Source organism: Megascapheus bottae, chromosome 1 (assembly GCF_031878675.1).
Source record: "Megascapheus bottae isolate mThoBot1 chromosome 1, mThoBot2.hap1, whole genome shotgun sequence".
NCBI classification, from domain to species: domain Eukaryota; kingdom Metazoa; phylum Chordata; class Mammalia; order Rodentia; family Geomyidae; genus Megascapheus; species Megascapheus bottae.
The window spans coordinates 3,887,476-3,905,726 of NC_143509.1; the positions used below are offsets into that span (position 1 = coordinate 3,887,476).

The window sequence follows — 18,251 nt, forward strand, 5'->3', positions numbered from 1 at the left end:
TCCCTTAGCCCCAACTCTTAAAAGTCCCATCAGCTCCTCACACAGCCACGCGTTCAATACAATGAGCCCTTTAAAGCCAAACCACATGCAAATGATCACACCCATAAGTCACCCAACGATTGTCATAATACGCCTTCTGTTGTGACAAGTGTGCTACAGGTTGATGGGACCTGGGTAGAGCTGTTTTAAAATGCAATCATGGATGGCTTCCCCGAGGAGGTGGTTTTTCAGCTCAGCCCTTTACTGCAGACATTATCCCCACCATTTCATTGCATAGCTGGAATGGGACAGTGGATCCCAGCAAATGTCCTGTAAGCAGACAGCTGAGCAAACTTCAGAGAGAGGGAACCTGGGCCCTGAGTCCTGGAGGCTGGTCACTTAGGGGTCTCCTCTCTCCTCCTTTTCCTGGTTCCACTTTATTCTAGAACAGGAGATCATGAAAACTACATTTCCAGCCAGGCGCCTGTGGCTTATGCCTGTAATCCTAGCTACCCAGGAGGCTGAGACCAGAGGTTCAAAGCCAACCCAGACAGGAATGTCTGTGAGACTCATCTCCAATGAACCAGCAAAAAGCCAGGAGGAAAAAAAAAAGCCCAAAGACAGCACCGAAACCCTGAGCCCAGCTCTGCGACTGGCACACATCCAAAAACTACATTTCCCAGAAAGCTTGGCTCACTGACCTCCTGCTGGATTCAGCCAATGAGAGGCTGCAGTGGGAGTTTGGAGAGGAGTCAAGACATTTTTCTGCTTAGCTCTTAGCTCCAGTCCAGTGACCTCATCTGCTTCATCTCTCACACCGGTGTTTTCTGTCTTGGTGTCCCCAGTTTCTGGCTCTTCCTTCCCCCAGCTACCCTTGACAGCTTGATACCTTGATAGCTTCTGCCTTTTCACATCTGCAACCTTTTGGCTTTGTGGTGAAGTCTTTCCTCGAGACCATCCAACCTGGCACCTTCGTTCATCTTCAGCCATCTCTGGGGTACAGGCATGAGTTGAGCGTTAGGTTTAAGTGGAGGCAGAAGCGGGTGGAAGTTGATAACACGTCATTACCTGAGGAGAGCAATCTGGTTCTCAAGAGACGGTGTCTCTAGTTTTGGGGTGCGGCCTTATCATTATAGGTATTGTCCTCATTCGGGTGGTCTGTTGGTGCTGTGGTTCTTTAGGGGTCGATTGTAGTTTCTTGTCATAAAGATGTTGTTGATCAGGTCGGGCGTCAGTAGCTCTCCCTGTAATCCTAGCTACACAGGACGCTGAGATCTGGAGGACAGTGGTTCGAAGCCAAACCAGGGCAAGAAGTCTGTGAGACTCTTCCTTCCAGTTAGCTACCCAAAAGCCAGATGGAGGGATGTGGCTCAAGTGATAGAGCACTAGTTCTGAGGAGGGGAAAAAAAAAGAAGCTCACACACACACACACACACACACACACACACACACACACACAGATATCCTTTCTTTCCTGGAGCCCATCTTGCCGTCCCAGCCTTCATTTTACTTCAGCCTGATGTTTATTTCTCCTTTGCCTCTTGGCATCCGTCTAGAGGCTGGCACTGCCAGGTCCTTGTATGCCCACTATGGAAGGTGCCAGGCACCTGGACGCGGGTGATCACCATTACCATCTGCTGTCTCTGCTCAATGCAGGGGCTTGGAGGTGACACTTGAAATGGGAGGGACACAGGTGGCTGTGCTGCTGGTCACAATGCCTGCTGATTGCAGGCCCTTCCGGGCCTGGCCACCTGGCAAGACAATGACAGACCCTCTGCCTAGTTCTACTGGCTCTTTTCCGGATGCAGAGGAGAGAGAAGAGGGGCCATGACCTTTCCCTGCAGCTTTGGCTTGAGGCAGCCCTCCCTGCTTAGGTGGGGGGGGAGGGAGAATCAATTTCCCAGCAAGCAGGCCATTCTGGCTCACAGTAGATCCTGTGACCCAGAGAGCCACCTTGTCCCCTCCCCTCCAAACAGGGGGACCTGCCTCACAGCTGGGAATCTGTCTTCCAGAAACATCTCTTTGAAGGCCCTGGGGAGAGGGGGAGGTGGTGGGGGATTAATCTAAAGGACTAGCAGAGCCCATTCCTTCTGCCAGCCAGCCTCAGTGGACTTTTCTGCTATCCTTCATCGATGGTTCTGGACTGAATTGTTTTCCCCCTATATATGGAGGTTTAAACTCCCAATACCCTGAATGTGAGGGTATTTGGAGAGAGTTTGTGTTTTACTGTACCAGAATTTGAACCCAGGACCTCACACAGGCAAGGTGCTTTCTCTGTTATTACTAGAGCCATGCCTCCTGGCCTAAAGCAGGAAGTCTTAAAAAAGGTACAATTGTGTGTCAATGTGCGTGTGTGTGTGTGTGTGTGTGTGTGTGTGTGTGTGTGTGCAGATTTAACCAACTATATATCAAAAATGATCAGAACAAGCCAGGTGCGATGGCTTATGCCTGTAATCCTAGCTACTCAGGAAGCTGAGATCTGAGGATCAAGGTTCAAAGCCAGCCCAGCACAAAAGATGACTCTTATCTCCAATTAATCCTTAGAAAACCTGAAGTGGGGCTGTGGCTCAGGGGTAGGGAGGTAGCCTTGAGCTGAAGAGCTTAGGGACAACACTCAGGCCCAGAGTTCAAGTCCCATTACTGCCCCCCCCCCACACACACCAAAACAAAAACAAAAAAACAGATCAGGGCTGAGGTTGGGGGTGCATGTCTCTAATTCCAGAGCTAGGGAGGCAGATGCAGGAAGACTGAAACTCAAGTTGGCTTGGATATTACATAGGCAGACCTTGTCTCAAAAGCCAAAACCAAACAGGACTAGGAGTGTAGCCTAGTGGTAGGGTACTTGCCTAGCATGCATGAAACTCTGATTCCTTGATAGCATATATACAGGGGGAAAAAAAATTATTATTCCCAGCTGGGGCTGGGAATGTGGCTTAGTGGTAGAGTGTTTGTCTAGCATGCATGAAGTTTTGGGTTCCATTCCTCTGTACCATATGCACAGAAAAAGCTGGAAGTGGTACTGTGGCTCAAGTCGCTTGCCTTGAACAAAAGAAGCCCGGGGATAGTGCCCAGGCCATGAGTTCAAGCTCCACAGCCAACGAGAACAAAACACATTTGTGGCATGTGTCTATAATTCCAACTACTTAGAAGGCTGAGATCCGAGGATCGCAGTTCCAAGCTAGCTGGACCGTAAAAAGTCCATGAGACTCATCTCCAATTAAGCTGAGCTGTAGTTCAAGTGGTAGAATGCCTGCCTTGAACACAAAAGCACAACGACAATGCCCCAGAACTAGGAATACAAGAAATGGAGGGAGGGGAATAATTCAAAAACATTTCCAAAAAGCTCAGCTTGAATTTATTGGTCTTCTCAATCCCTTCACTGAAGCTACGTGAATGAGTGATGTGGGGGTGAACCCCGAACTCCCCGCTGTCACCTCCTGTCCTTTCACAGGACCCCTGGGTCCCTCCAGCCTGTGATCTGTGTACTGAGTCACTTCTTCCTGAACCATGGGCTATTTTCTGCTCTGGTCCCTTAACTACACAGCACAACAAATGATTCTGTGTTCACATTGTGGGGGGTGGTTCTCCACCATCTAGAGACCAGAATAGTTCACAGGAGGGTGTGCGGTGCCGTGTGAATATTGCATATTTATACGAGGAACCTGCCACAGGCACACACCCAAGGGAGTTTCATGGGAAGACAAAGAGACAAAGACAGCCATCTGCAAATTCAAGAGAAAGGCCTCGAACTTTGTTTTGTCAGTTGTGGGGCTTGAACTCAGGGCCTGGATGCTGTTCCTGAGCGCTTTTGCCCAAGGCTAGCACTCTTCTACTTTGAGCCACACACAGCTCCACTTCTGGTTTTTGAGTGAGTAAGTGGAAATAAGAGTCTTACGTTGACTCTCCTGCCCAGGCTGGCTTCAAACCAAGAGATCCTCTTATCTCAGCCTGTTGAGTAGGTAGAATTACAAGCATAAACCACTGGTGCCCTGCTGGCCTCAAACTCCTATTTCAGCTTGCCAGGCATGCAGCCACCAAACCTGGAGAAGTGAAGACAGTTCCTATTTTATGTATTTGTGCCAGTCCTGGGGCTTAAACTCAGAGCCTGGGTACTGTCCCTGAACTTATTTGTTAAAGGCTAGTGTTCTACTATTTGATCCACAGCTCCAAATTCTGGCTTTTTTTTTTCTTTTGATGGTTAATTGGGGAAAAGAGTCTCATATTCTTTCCTGCCCAGGCTACCTTTGAATTGTGACCTTCTGATGTAACATTTCTGAGTAGCATGCAGGTGTGAGCCACTGGCATACAGCTTGAAACCATTTTTTTTTTTTCTTTTTTACCAGTCCTAGGCTAGAGCTCTACCACTTGAGCCTCAGCACCACTTCCGGCTTTTTTCTATATATGTGGTACCGAGGAATTGAATCTGGGTCTTCGTGCATGCTAGGCAAGCACTCTACCACTAGGCCACACTCCTGGCTCATTGAAACCATTTTAATATATCACCTTTCTTTTCTTTTTGTTGGTCATGGGGCTTGAACTAAGGGCCTGGGAACTGTACCTGAGCTTCTTTTGCTCAACACTAGCACTCTACCACGTTTACCACAGCACCAGTTTCAGCTTTTTCTATTAATGTGGAAGTGAGGCAAGGAACCCAGGGCTTCGTGCATGCTATGCAAGCATTCTACCATTAAGCCTTATCCTAGCCCATCCATTTGCATTTTGCTAATGGTTCATTGAAGATAAGAGTCTCTTCGGGGCCAGGACTTTGATAAAGTGCTTGCCTATCCTGTGCCAAGACCTGGGTTCGATTCCTCAGTACCACATACACAGAAAAGGCTGGAAGTGGTGCTGTGGCTCAAGTGGTAAAGCACTAGTCTTGAGAAAGGCCAAGGACAGTCAGGTCCTGAGTTCATGCCCCAGGACTGACCAAAAAAAAAAAAAAAAAAAAAAGTCTCTTGAACTTTCCTGCCCAGGCTGGCTTCAAACCACCATCCACAATCCTCAGATCTCAATCTTCTGATGGCATGAGCCGCCAGGGCTGGCTTGATCATCACTCTTCGCATCCCCTTACAGCACAGACTGGTTAAGTCACTAACCCAAGGTCACACAGCACAGCTCAGACTTAAATCCAAGAGACCCTAGTCCAGAATCAGCTTAGGATGGCGAGACGGAAAGAAATGCCTTTAGACTCATTTCGTTGGAACCCTGGCATGCATGAACAGCAGGAGAGTCAGGAGATAGGCAGCTACTACCCGGAGGGGTGGAAGGCTCATTGGACTTAACAGGAAGGTGTCCTTGGCCGCTGGATCGAGGCAGAGCTGACACCTGGTTGTCGTTGAGTTATTGACTCTTAGGTCGATCTCTCCCTCCTGCCTCCCTTCTTGTCCCCCCCACCCTATCCCTGCTCATCGGCTCTGGGGTACTGGCAGCTAACACCTCCATTTTGTGTAGCCATGTCCCAAGCTTTGGACACAAAACGCTTCAGGCAGCTCCCGAAGATTAATCTCCCCCTTGACGACCTTCTCCACACACTGCCGGATTGATTTCAGAAATCCATCCCCAGCCTCTGCGAGCCCGGCCCGGCCCAGCCCCCACCCCTGGCCCGGATTTATAGCCCAGCTGGAAATTGAATTCCTGTAAGTCACAGTATAGTGTCTCAAAAGCTCGCCTAGGCTCATTTTTACTTCTGACAAACTTCAGGCGAGAGAGATTAAACCTGGATGGGTGTCTTCCATCCGCACAGACTGCAGTGATTTTTACCGGGGCATTCTTCTTCTTTTCCCTCCCTGTGGAGGGGGGAGGAAAAAACAAAGGCCTTTAGCGCTGCAGGGAGGGAATCCCTGATTCAGTGCCACTGGTGTTAGAAAGGGATGGGGGGAAGCTCTGTGTCCTTAAACACAGGGTTTTTCTGTCCTGGTAGCAACTAGGAGACCATTAGCAAGATGTGACTTCAAGCTGGTGATTTATCTCTATCTCCAGCTCTGGGGAACTCACTCTGTCTGGGCCACTTGGCCTGGTTGTTATACAGCCCAGGGGCTGTGACAGAGGACATCAGAGTGTGTGGATCATTCCAGAACCTTCACTCCAGCTGACCGCCCCCCCCTCCTGCCCCTCCTGCCAGGGGCCTGCAAGTCTGGGAGGAACAAGCCCTGAAATCAAGAGACAGGTCTGAGAGGGAGGACGCAGTGTTAGGAAGCACTCCCTCCCTTGCCTTGAAAAAGGAGCCGTCTGATGTGAATGGAGCCGCTTGTCTTTGGTTCAAAAGCCGCTAACTATTTAAGAAATGAATCCTTGATGTCTACAAAGGCAGGATCAAGACCAAATCTCTGTGACGGGAGAAGCCCTTTTATGTCTCTGGGAAGTTTGCTAGATCTAGCCTCTGGCAGGCAGGCCTTGAGAACAAAGCCAGGCGAGCTGGATGAACTAAATGATTGCAGTTCATTCATCCATCTACCAGGGAATTGGCTCCCTGAGCAGCTCCTACGGCCTAGAGGTGGGCTTCCCGCTAAGGGGGGATTTGGGGATCCAGGTGCTGTCCTCCATCCTTGTGGGTTTTTCTGTTTTTTTTTTTTTTTTTTTTTTTTTCCCTGCAGTGCTGGGGATGGAACCTAGAGTTACTGAAAGAATGGTAGACTAGGCCATCTGCCATGAGGCCACGCCCCCATGCCCGGGCCACGCCCCCACCACGGAGCCACGCCCCCACCACAGAGCCAGGCCTTTGTTAGAGTGGAGCCACGCCCCTATTACAGAGCCACACCCACACGCATAGCCACGCCCCCTGATCACGGTGCTGAGCCACTCAAGGTAAAGCTAGGACTCTCCTAGGAAGACCCGCCCCAGATCCCAGAGCCACGCCCCCAAGTCAAAAGCCAATGACGAGGTGCTGGGGGTGTGGCTTAGTGGTAGAACCCTGGGTTCCATCCCCAGCACAACCAATACATGAGTAAATAAATACATAAATAAAGCCAGTGGGACATTCTACAAAATCTTTTTGACTAGCAGTCCTCAAGACTTGTCAGAATTATACATGGCAGCGGTGATGGCTCTCGCCTGTCATCCTAGCTACTCAGGAGGCTGAGATCTGAGGAGCGCGGTTCAAAGCCAGCTTCACGCAGGAAAGTCCCTGAGACTCCTCTGAGCAATGAATCACAACAAAATCGATGTGATGCAGTGGCTCAAAGTGGTAGAGAGCTACCCTTGAGCAGATAAACCTCAGGGACAGCTCTTAGACCCTGAGTTCAAGTCCCCCCCCCATGACCGATGGTGTGTATGTGGGGGGGGAACAAAGGAAAAGCCGTCAAGGTCATGAAATAAACCAAGAAACTGTCACAGACCAGACGACTAAGGGGACTTGATGACTCAATGCGTGGGATCCTGGACCAGAAAAAGGACAGAAGTGGGAAAAATGGGGAGACTTGAAAAACGTCTGCATGGAGTTAGTGACAATGCTGGGATTGCAGTTGTGATGAAGAGCTGGATTTACATAACATCTTGGCGACGGGGAATGATGGGGTTGCAGCGTGAGAGGGCTGCCTGTATTATCGGTGTGATTTTCTGGCCAGCCTAAAATTCCAAAATCAGTTTACCATAGTGCTGAAATGGTACAGGTTCTAGGTGTGGTTAGGAAAGGTGTCTTGTGACTCAGTGGGTACTTGTGTGCTAGTCCTATCTTTGGTGTGGTTCCTGGGGCTTAAACTCATGGCCTGGGCACGCTCCTTTGAGCCACAGCTCCACTTCCAGCTTCTTTGGACTTTCCTGCTCAGGCTGGCTTCAAACCACTAGCCTCAGGTCTCATTCTTCTGAGTAGCTAGGATGACAGCAGCACCTGGTATATAAAATTCTTGTACCAAGCCAGCCTTCTCCACATTTTCTATGGTCTGAAGAGAAGTCAGTCAAACCTAGTTTCTTCCCTTCTGTTCCAAGGAAATCTGTTTCCTTGGGGCTGGGGGTACCATGATGTCAGAGCCTTGAACGTGAAGTCTGACCTCCACTAGAGCTGGGAGACTTCTACTAAGACATCATGGCTCTGAGCCTAAGAGGCTACATTCAGCTGCCAGCCTGGATGCAATCTCAGGGCCAGATAGCTTCAGTTTGTCTGTAGAGCTGTATAAATGAGTGGATGGATGGATGAATGAATGAATGAGCAAGTGGATGGAAAAGTGACTGGCTTACTAACTGCATAGATGGATAGGTGGATGGTTAGATGGATGGGTAAGTGGATTAATGGACAGGGGGTGGATAGATAGATGAATAAATTAATGAGTGGTAGATGAACGAATGGATGGATGAGTGGAGATATGGGGTAGATAGATAAATGAGTTAATGAATAGGTAGGTAGATACATGAATGGATGGGAGAATGGATGGATGGATAGGTAGATAAATGGATGGGAGCTGGAGGCCAGGAGTGTGGCCTAGTGGTAGAGTGTTTGTGGAGCACACACAAAGCCCTGAGTTCGATTCCTCAGTACCCTATATAAAGGAAAAGCCCGAAATGGTGCTGTGGCTCAAGTGGTAGAGCACGAGTCTTGAGATTGCTCAAGGACAGTGTCCAGATCTTGATGTTCAAGCCCCAGGACTGGAAAAAAAATGGATGGGTGATGGATAGATAGATGAATAAATGAATGGATGGATTCATGACTGAATGGATGTATTGACAGAGGGATGAATAAATAGATGGGTAGACAGACAGAGGGATAGGTGAACGAATTTGGCAGCGGGGTAGATGGATGGATGGATGGATGGATGGATGGACAATGGATAAGTAGATGATGACTGGACAGGGGCTAGGTGAATGTGAAGGAATAAATAAATGAACTTCCAGTATTCCTCCCTGCCTCAGCTCTTTCAGGCAAAGCCGGGGCCTCTCAGGCTGCAGGAGGCCCCAACCAGTCTGCTTCCTCAGTCTGTGTGGAGGAGCTGATGTCTTATTTAAGGCCTGTCAGGCTGATGGCTCAGGGACACTGTGCCAGCACCTCGGGGACTGACCAGAGCGGCCGGCTGTGATCTCAGCCTCCTACAGGGATGTGGCCAGCCTTGTCATGTCCTGATTTCTCATCACAGCCCTTTGCCATGGGCCATTGGGGACATGAAGCTGGTAGCGCCTGTCTGGTACCAGAGGAAGGAAGCCAGCCAGGTGTCAAGAGAGAAAGCTTGGTATAATCCCGCTACCAATGCTGAGGCAGTCAACCAACACCCATCAAGGCTTGAATTATCTGCAGAGCAGATGGAAGTTTTCCACCCCGGAGCTACTTCCTGTCAGGGCCAGAGACCAGCCTCAGGCATGACTAGGAGATGGAAGAGGAAAAGGGACTGCCAGGAGCAGGAAGGCAACGTGAACTGTAGAGTCAGAGGCCCGTCAAGCCTGTCATCCTAGCTACTCAGGAGGCTGAGCTTTGGGGATCGCAGTTCAAAGCCAGCCTGAGGCAGAAATTGGAGCTAAGTGTCTCACTCACTTTCCTGCCCAGGCCTTTGAACGCCAGTCCTCAAATCTCAACCTCCTAAAGAAGCTAGGATGACAGGCCCTGAGCCACAGGTACCCAGCAAACTTTTTTCATCTTCAGTTTCTTGCGTCCTCTTGGTAGTGCTGTGAGAAGGGGACAATTGATGGCTTTGTTGTACATAGGAAGACACAGAGAGGTGAAGCAATTGTACCTGGGTCACACGGTATTGCCCAAGTGAAAAACTGACATACATTTAGGCAACCTGACCCCAGGACCCTTCACATAACTGTCAGCTCTACTCTACCCAAACAGGAGTAAGAGACACTCCCAGGAACGGAGTGGTTTCTCTCGTAAAGGAAGGATGGCGGGGTGAAAAGCACACTGAATCCATTTTGGGAGGGTCGTGGGAGAAACTTTCCCTGTTCTCAGCACTCAAAATAGTCCAGCCTTTTCCTGAGCATCTGGTGCTTGGGGTTTCAGGATGCTGGAACTGCATAAATGACCAGCTTTCTCCTTTTGAATTAGATGTGAAGAATCACCAAGCCAAATTTCTAGTCCAACCATATGTTTATGGGCTGGATTTGAAAGGATGAGGGTCTTTTTTTCTTTATCTTCTTCCTTCCTTTCTCTCTCTCCCTCCCTCTTTTTTTCTCTTTCTTTCCATCTGGGGGCTTGAACTAAGGGCCTAGGTGTTGTTTCTGAACTCTTTAGCACAAGGCTAGAGCTCTACCACTTGAGCCTCAGCACCACTTCTGGCTTTTTTCTATGTATGTGGTACTGAGGAATTGAACCCGGGTCTTTGTGCATGCTAGGCAAGCACTCTACCACTAGGCCAAACTCCCAGCCCCTGACTTTTTTTTTTAGGGGGATTGGGTGTTGTAATGAGGCTTGAACTCACACACTCACTGAGCCTTTTTACTGAAGGATGGAGTTCTACCACCTGAATCACAGCTCTACTTGTATTTGTATATATGCCAGTTCTGGGGTTTGAACTCAGGACCTATGGGTGGACTGTCAGTTTCCTCTCTCTCTCTCTCTCTCTCTCTCTCTCTCTCTTTCTCGGCTAGGACTCTACCACTTGAGCCATACCTCGACTTCTGACCTTTTGGTGGTTAATTGGAAATAAGAATCTCAGGAATATTCCTTCCCTAATTGGCTTTGAACCTCGATCTTCCATCTCAGCCTCTTAGCAGTTACGATTAGAAGAGTGAGCTCGGGGCCAGGAGTTTGGCCCAGTGGAATAGTCCTTGCCTAGCATGCATGAAGACCGGGGTTCAATTCCTTGGTACCACACATATAGAAAAGCCAGAAGTGGTGCTGTGGCTCAAGTGGTGGAGCTCTGGCCTTGAGGAAAGCCCAAGGACAGTGCTCAGGTCCTAAGTTCAGTCCCCAAGACTGGCACACACACACAAAAAAGCTCCAAGTGGCCCGCTAGATCCTTCCTTTTTAATGACCGCATAATATTCCACGCTGTGGTTACATCCTAAAATGTAAAGTCCTCCTATTGTCAGATAATTGGAGGGGAAACTTGAGCTCTGCCTTTTTAAACAGCATTCTAATGAGCACCTTTGTAACTGTCTGATATATGTTCATTTCATTTCCATCAGCTGGAATCTTCGCCTTAGATCAGCTGGGTAAAAATGCAAGTACAGAAATCTTAACGCCTTGGCTGGGGGACTGGCAGTCTGCCCTCCAGAAAGCTCTAATCCTTGCTCTCATATTTAATTGGAGCCATCTTCTGGTATTTTACATATACTTGTAAACCATTTAGATGCTTTTCTGGAACAAAGCAAGGGCCAAATAAATATATAAGTCCCAAGCCACCTTTGCTTCCTGATTAAATTACCCAGCCTCAAATTCAATAACATCCTTATTTTATTAAGAGGCAGCTGCTTGCTGTGTTCTAGACACCTCCTCCTCAGAACTAGTGATGCCACCGGATGGCTACCCCCTGGGGACCCAGAAATAACTCCTGCACCCAGCAAGCTGCTGATGCTGGTTCTTCATCTTCTCCTCCTCCTCCTCTCTCTCCAAAGACTTGGCACATATGGCGAAGGGCTCTGCCACAGAGCCACACCTCCAGCCCACCCAGGTAGCCAAGATGCAGGCAGGGAGTTCCACAGAGAAAAGCTTCTCTGTGTGTCACAGGCTGAGTTCATCCTGGATCTGCCCTTGGAGCTCGGTACTTAACTAGGGCTGTGGCTTTGGGGCAACGGGATTTGAAAACTCCAGGGAGCAGGAGATGCCATCCATGAGCAAAGGGAACAATCTAGAGTCTTCTTCAAGCCTGTGACTCGATGACTACAATTTGGAGGCAGAATTCAACCAAGGAGAGTGGCCAGATGAGCCAGGCTGTCTGCTGGGCTGGATCTTCAAAGACTGGGATTGCAAGCTAGACCCAGGCAAGAAGGATCCTAGCATTTAGACTCCATTACGACCATGGCGGGGCCGCTCCCGGGGGCGTGAACTCGACTGTGCATTTGAACCTGAATCCACAGGGCAGAACTGGAGAATCGCAGCAGCGTGCTGAGTGTCTTGGCAAAGCCCAAGCTTTTAATTAGGGCTGCAAAGAACTCGCCTGGTTGGGGGTGGGGGTGGGGGGTGTCCAGCGCAGGCAATTATTTTAAGAGACGTTTCGGAAGCCTTCTCTTGGTGCGGCTTAAATCCTCCTCTTCCAATTCAGCCTCGCATAGGGTGAGGGAGAAAATGGCTTGTTTACTTCAAAGGCCTTGCTGGGAGATGTTAATTGTGTTGGGCCTGGCTGCTTTGTTTCTGCAGAAATGAGAATCTTGGGGTGAAGAGGGGGAAAGTCAGTCCTAATTGCTTGGGGAGGCAGCCAGACAAAGCCTGGGAAGTCTTGAGCCTCTGTTGATTTTGTTTCTGTTATTGGGTTCTCTGGGGGGCGTGGCCCGGGCGATGGGGCGGGGCTTAGTGCGGCGAATGGGGCATAATTGTGGGCGTGGCCAGAGAGGGCGTGGTTTCACGAATGGAGCGTGGCTCTGTCGTGTGGGCGTGGCTCGGCGATGAATGGTTCCGTTGAGGGGCGTGGCTCGGTGGGGGCGTGTTCCGCGGTGGGCGGGGCCTTACCGTAGACATTTCTTTATGAATGGGTGTGCTCTGTGGCGGGGCTGGCTCACTGTAGGAGGCGTGGTTCAAGTGCCAGGCACCTGCCTGGCAATGTCCAGGCCCTGAGTTCAAATATTACTAGAAGTTGGGTACTGGTTACTTAGGCCTGTCATGCTAGCTACTCAGGAGGCTGAGATCTGAGGATTGTGGTTCAAAGCCAGCTTGGGCAGGAAAGTCCATGAGACTCTGTTTTCATTGTTGTTGTTGTCGTTGTTGGTTTTTTTTGGCAGTCCTGGAGCTTGAGCTCAGGGCCAGAGCGCTGTCCTTGGGCTTTCTCGAGGCTCGAGCTCTACCACTTGAGCCTCAGCACCATTTTCAGCTTTTTTTTTTTTTTTCCCTATGTATGTGGTATGGGAGAATCGAACCAGGGTCTTCATGCATGCTAGGCAAACACTAGGTCGAACTCCTGGCCCGGTAAGTCCATGAGACTCATCTCCAATGAGCCACCAGAAAACCAGAACTGGGGTTGTGGCTCAAAGTGGTAGAGTGCCAGCCTTGAGGGAAAGAGCTCAGAGATAGCGCCTAAGTCCAGAGTTCAAGTCCTGCTAACACCCACAACACACACACACACACACACACACACACACACACACACACACACACACTAACCCACAGAAAAACATTTCTCCCTGGGGGCAGGCAGGCAGGCAAGCCTGCGGGGCCCACACAGCATGGAAGGAAAAGTCACTCCCACCCAGTGCAAAGGCAGAGGGGACCATGCTGGTTAGCTCAGGAAGCCTAGCAGTTTCTTCATTGACAGGCAGACAGATGTACATATGGACTCTTAAAAAAAGAAAGGGGTGGGGGGATCTGGGCTCAGTGACTCACACCTGTAATCCTAGCTACTCAGGAGGCTGAGATCTGAGGATCAAGGTTCAAAGCCAGCTCAGGAACAAAGGACCGGAGACTCCTATCTCCAATTAACCTCTAGAAAACAGGAAGTGGGGCTTGGCTCAAGGGTAGGATGGTAGCCTTGAGCTGAAGAGCTCAGGGACAGCGCCCAGGCCAAATTCAAGCCCTGTGACCCACCAACAAAAAAAAAGAAAGAAAAGAAAGGGGGTGGTGTGCTTCCTGGAGTTTGACCTAGTGGTAGAGTGCTTGAAGACCTGGGTTTGATTCCCCAGTACCACATACATAGAAAAAACAAGCCAGAAATGTTTCTGTGGCTCAAGTGGTAGAGCTCTAGCCTTGAGAAAGCATAAGGACAGTGCTCAGACCCTGAGTTCAAGCCCAGGACTGACAAAAAAAGGAGGGTGCCCCCTATTCATTCAGGGTGCAATACAGACACAAAATGAGTCACTCCTCATTTCTCTGGTGTTTATGAATGGGTTATTTTTTTTCTTATAAATGCGGGGAGCAGTTGAGCTCATCTGTGCAATGATAGCATGTACTTAATCAGCTCACAATACGTCTTCAGGAAAAGCAAGGAAGATGTTGAGTGGGATGAGGGAAAAGGTGGGGTGCTAGAAGGAGTTCCCAGGATTAGGCTGATGTCTTGATGTCTGCTGCAGGGCCTAAGCTGAGTGATCAGAAACTGCTGGGAAAAAGAAAGAGCAAAAAGAAAGAAAGAAAGAAAAAGATCAATCATTGCAGTGTTTTGCTGTTTTATGACACTTGTGGTTTTTATCAGAAAGTCTCCCAGGGCCATAAGAATGCATCTCACATTGGAGCAGAATTTTCCATTTCCCATCTCATGGCCAATATGTATGGTCATTTGCCTTCAGCCCAGGAGGTCATCTTGGATTTGTGGCCCAGTTGCAACTCTCCTCTCCTCACCCCCTCAGCAAGCAACCAAGTCAAGGCTTGTCTCTCCTCTGCTTAGCATCTTCCTTGGCTTCCACAATTCAGAGCAAAGACCTCACCACAGTGCACAAAGCTCCGTGGTGTCTGCCCGATCGCCTCCTCTCTCTTTCTCCATACTTCCTCATTACGCCAAACATGAACCTACCTCAGTGTCTTTGCTCTGACTCTCCTAGAGATACCAACATGGTCTCTTGCTCAATCTTCTTTAGGTTTTTATTCCAATGACCCCTGAAGTTGCATGCCTGAGAAGGTCCTTTGTTTTTATTATTTATCATTATTATTATTATTATTATTATTATTATTATTATTATTTTGCCAGTCTTGGAGACTTGAACATGGGGCTTGGGCACTGTCCTTGAACACTTTTGCTCCGCCACTTGAGTCACAGCACTACTTCCGGCTTTTTCTGTGTGTGTGCTTCCAAGGAATTGAACCCAGGGCTTTGTGCATGCTAGGCAAGCACTCTACCACTAGGCCATGGCCCCATGGTCCTTTATTTTTAGCCTATATAGGTTGCACAAAGAGGTTTCACTGCGATAGTTCTATCATTCAGTGTCCCTTGGTCAAATTCACTCCCTCACTCTTTCTCATACTCCCTGTGGGCAGGTGTGGGTGAGAGAATGAACTCCTGGCTTGCAGAGGGGCTGCAATCCCACAGTCCCTTGCTGCACTCCTTCACCCTGGAATCCCTCAGTCTTACCATCTGGGAACTGGGCTCGTGCGGTGGCCTTCCATGCATGATCCAGCCATTCCCCACCAACCCCGGCCTTTTTTTCCCAGCAGGATCGCGGGGGAGTCTCGCTCTCTGACCCCCCCCTTTCCCCAACATCTCTGTCCACAGACTCTTTTCCAGAGCCCAGAGGAGGGCTGGCAGCTGTATACCTCGGCCCAAGCCCCTGATGGAAAATGTATCTGCACGGCTGTGATTCCTGCCCAGAACACCTGCTCCCGAGATGGCCGGAGCCGGGAGCTGCGCCAGCTGATGGAGAAGGTAAGAACTTTCCAGATGAACCCCTATGGAAGACTGGCAAACTCCCCCCCCCCCCGCCTCCCCCCCCCCCACCACCTTACCCCTTCTCTTGTGTCTAAACTGGACTTGGGCAGACCCAGCCATCTGCATGGATGAGAACTGTCTGATAACTCAGTGACCTCTGCCCACTTTATTTCACTACCTGAGAATCCATTCTCTTGTGAGGTAAGAACCACCATGCCTACCCCTTCCCAAGGCCCGCCCCCTCCACCACTTTCTTTTTCTGTCGGTTGTGAGGTTTGAACTTTTTTTTTTCCCCAGTCCTGGGCTTGAGCTCAGGGCCTGAGCACTGTCCTTGGACTTTCTCAAGGCTAGAGCTCTACCACCTGAGCCTCAGGACCATTTCTGGCTTTTTTTTTTCTATTTATGTGGTACTGAGGAATCAAACCTGGTCCTCTGTCTCAGGTCCAGAATGTGTCGCAGTCCATGGAAGTCCTTGAACTTCGGACCTACAGGGACTTGCAGTACGTGCGAGGCATGGAGAGTCTCCTGCGTAGCCTGGACGCCAGGCTGCGGGCCGCCGACGGGTCCCTCTCAGCCAAGAGCTTCCAGGTGGGTTGAAGGGCAAGACAACCATGGAGACAGTCTGTGGAAAGGAGTGACAGTGTGGGAGCATCCAAATGCCCAGATGAAGCTCAGTGCGGTGGCTGCCGTCTGCCTCCTAGCTGCTCAGGAGGCTGAGATCTGAGGATCGTGGTTCAAAGCCAGCCTGGACACTAAAGACCATGAGACTCTTATCTCCAATTAACCACTGGAAAACTGGAAGCGGGGCTGAGGCTCAAGGGGTAGTAGGGTGGGAGCCTTGAGCTGAAGAGCTCAGGGACAGCGCCCAGGACCACAGTTCAAGACCCACCACCGAGTAAGAAAAAATTAAGAAATGTACAGAGAGGGGGGCTGGGAGTTTTGCCTAGTGGTAGAGTGCTCGCCTAGCATGCATGAAGTCCTGGGTTCGATTCCTCGGTACCTCATACATAGAAAAAAAGCTGGAAATGGTGCTGTGGCTCAAGGCATAGAGCTCTAGCCTTTAGAAAATCCAAGGACAGTGCTCAGGCCCTGAGCTTTAGCCCAGGACTGGCAGAAAAAAAAAAAAAGTACACAGAGGGCAGGTGTACATCAAGGATGCTGGGATTGAAAGCTCAGGGGGTCATGATGGGTCACTGTTGTCCCTTGGCGGGCAGGAGCTGAAGGACAGGATGACCGAGCTGCAGCCCTTGAGCCCCGTCCTGGAGCAATACAAGGCGGACACAAGGACAATCGTGCGCCTGCGTGAGGAGGTGAGAAATCTGTCCGGCAGCCTGGCCGCCATCCAGGAGGAGATGGGCGCCTACGGCTACGAGGACCTGCAGCAGCGTGTCCTGGCTCTGGAGGCCCGGCTGCACGCCTGTGCCCAGAAATTGGGTAGGTCATGACCTTGACCTTGACCTTTGATCTCTCCACCCACCCCCAGGACTGCCCATCCATGTGGCTCAGAAGCTGGTTATTAGTTCTGACCTCTGATCAAAACCTCAACCTTTTGATCCTTTCTAACCAGGTTGAGTGGAAGAGGGGTCCGGAAGCTGGGAATGGCCTTGACCCTTGACCTCCAACCTTTGGCCTACCCTAATCGATCTCTAGATTGGGATGGGGTTTCTGCAGTTTTCCTCATCCCTGGTCCCAAGGCTGGGTCCTACCCCCCCCCTCACCCCCGGGGGCTTTCCTGTCCTTCATTCTCATGTCTCTGCCTGCCAGGCTGCGGGAAGTTAACGGGTGTCAGTAACCCTATCACCATCCGAGCCATGGGGTCCCGCTTTGGTTCCTGGATGACAGACACCATGGCCCCCAGTTCCGACAGCCGGGTGAGTGATGTTGTCTACTCCGGGTGAGTGATGTTGTCTACTCCAGGGGTCAGAGCCTGCGAAGAACCAGACACAGTGCTCTGCCCTGAGATTCCAGACCAATTATCAATTGTTCTTTTTCCTTTTGTGGTGCCAGTAGTGGAGCTTACCATCTCTTAGTTTTCTGCCCAAGGTTGCCACTCTACTACTTGAGCCACAGCTCCATTTCCGGCTTTTTGCTGGTTAGAGATAAGAGTCTCACAGATTTTTCTCTACGGGCTGGCTCTGGACCATGATCCTCAGATCTCAAGCCTCCCGAATATCTAGGATTACTGACTCGACCATTTCTTTATTTTCAAAATGGTTATGATAATGTCAGTGCTGGGGTTTGTGAGTCTTAGCACTTATGCCTGCCATGGTGGTACATTCCTTTAATACCAACTAATCAGAGAGGCAGAGGTGGAAGGATCAAGATTTAAGGCAAAGGACAGGAAGACTCCATCTCAAAAGATAAGCCAGGGCTGGGAATGTGGCCTAGTGGTAGAGTGCTTGCCTAGCATGAGTGAAGCCCTGGGCTCCATTTCTCAGTATCGCGTACACAGACAAAGCTGAAAGTGGTGCTGTGTTCAAGTGGTAGAGTTCTAACCTTGAGCAAAAAGAAGCTCAGAAGGGCCGGGAGTTTGGCCTAGTGGTGGAGTGCTTGCCTAGCATGCACGAAGTCCCAGGTTTGATTCCTTGGTACCACATACATAGAAAAAGCTGGAAGTAAGCCAGGCATGGTGGCTCACACCTGTAATCCTAGCTACTCAGGAGACTGCGATCTGAGAATCAAGGTTCAAAGCCAGTCCCCACACAAAAGGACCTGAGACTCCAATTAACCTCTAGAAAATGGGAAGTGGGGCTTGGCTCAAGGTCTACCCTTGAGCTGAAGTGCCCTGGCCAAGTTCAAGTACCAGGAAGTGCCCATTAACATGAGGATGATGACACAAGAATGGTGTCACCTTGTGGCTACTAGGCATGCCTATGGGCGATGAGTTCAAGGACCCATTACTCCCCA

The 18,251-nt window shown here is 50.0% G+C and overlaps 1 protein-coding gene across 2 annotated transcripts in view; it reads left to right on the forward strand.

Annotated features, from left to right (window-relative positions):
- The window catches only part of Olfm2 (olfactomedin 2), a 45,203-nt gene that overhangs the window by 24,722 nt on the left and 2,230 nt on the right, over positions 1-18,251 (forward strand). For both annotated transcript variants that reach the window (XM_090337016.1, XM_090337009.1), the window contains exons 2-5: positions 15,192-15,341; positions 15,786-15,932; positions 16,559-16,778; positions 17,109-17,215. In XM_090337016.1, the coding sequence (XP_090193142.1) occupies positions 15,333-15,341; positions 15,786-15,932; positions 16,559-16,778; positions 17,109-17,215 (483 nt within the window). In that variant the 5' untranslated portion in view covers positions 15,192-15,332. The remainder of the gene's footprint in view (positions 1-15,191; positions 15,342-15,785; positions 15,933-16,558; positions 16,779-17,108; positions 17,216-18,251) is intronic.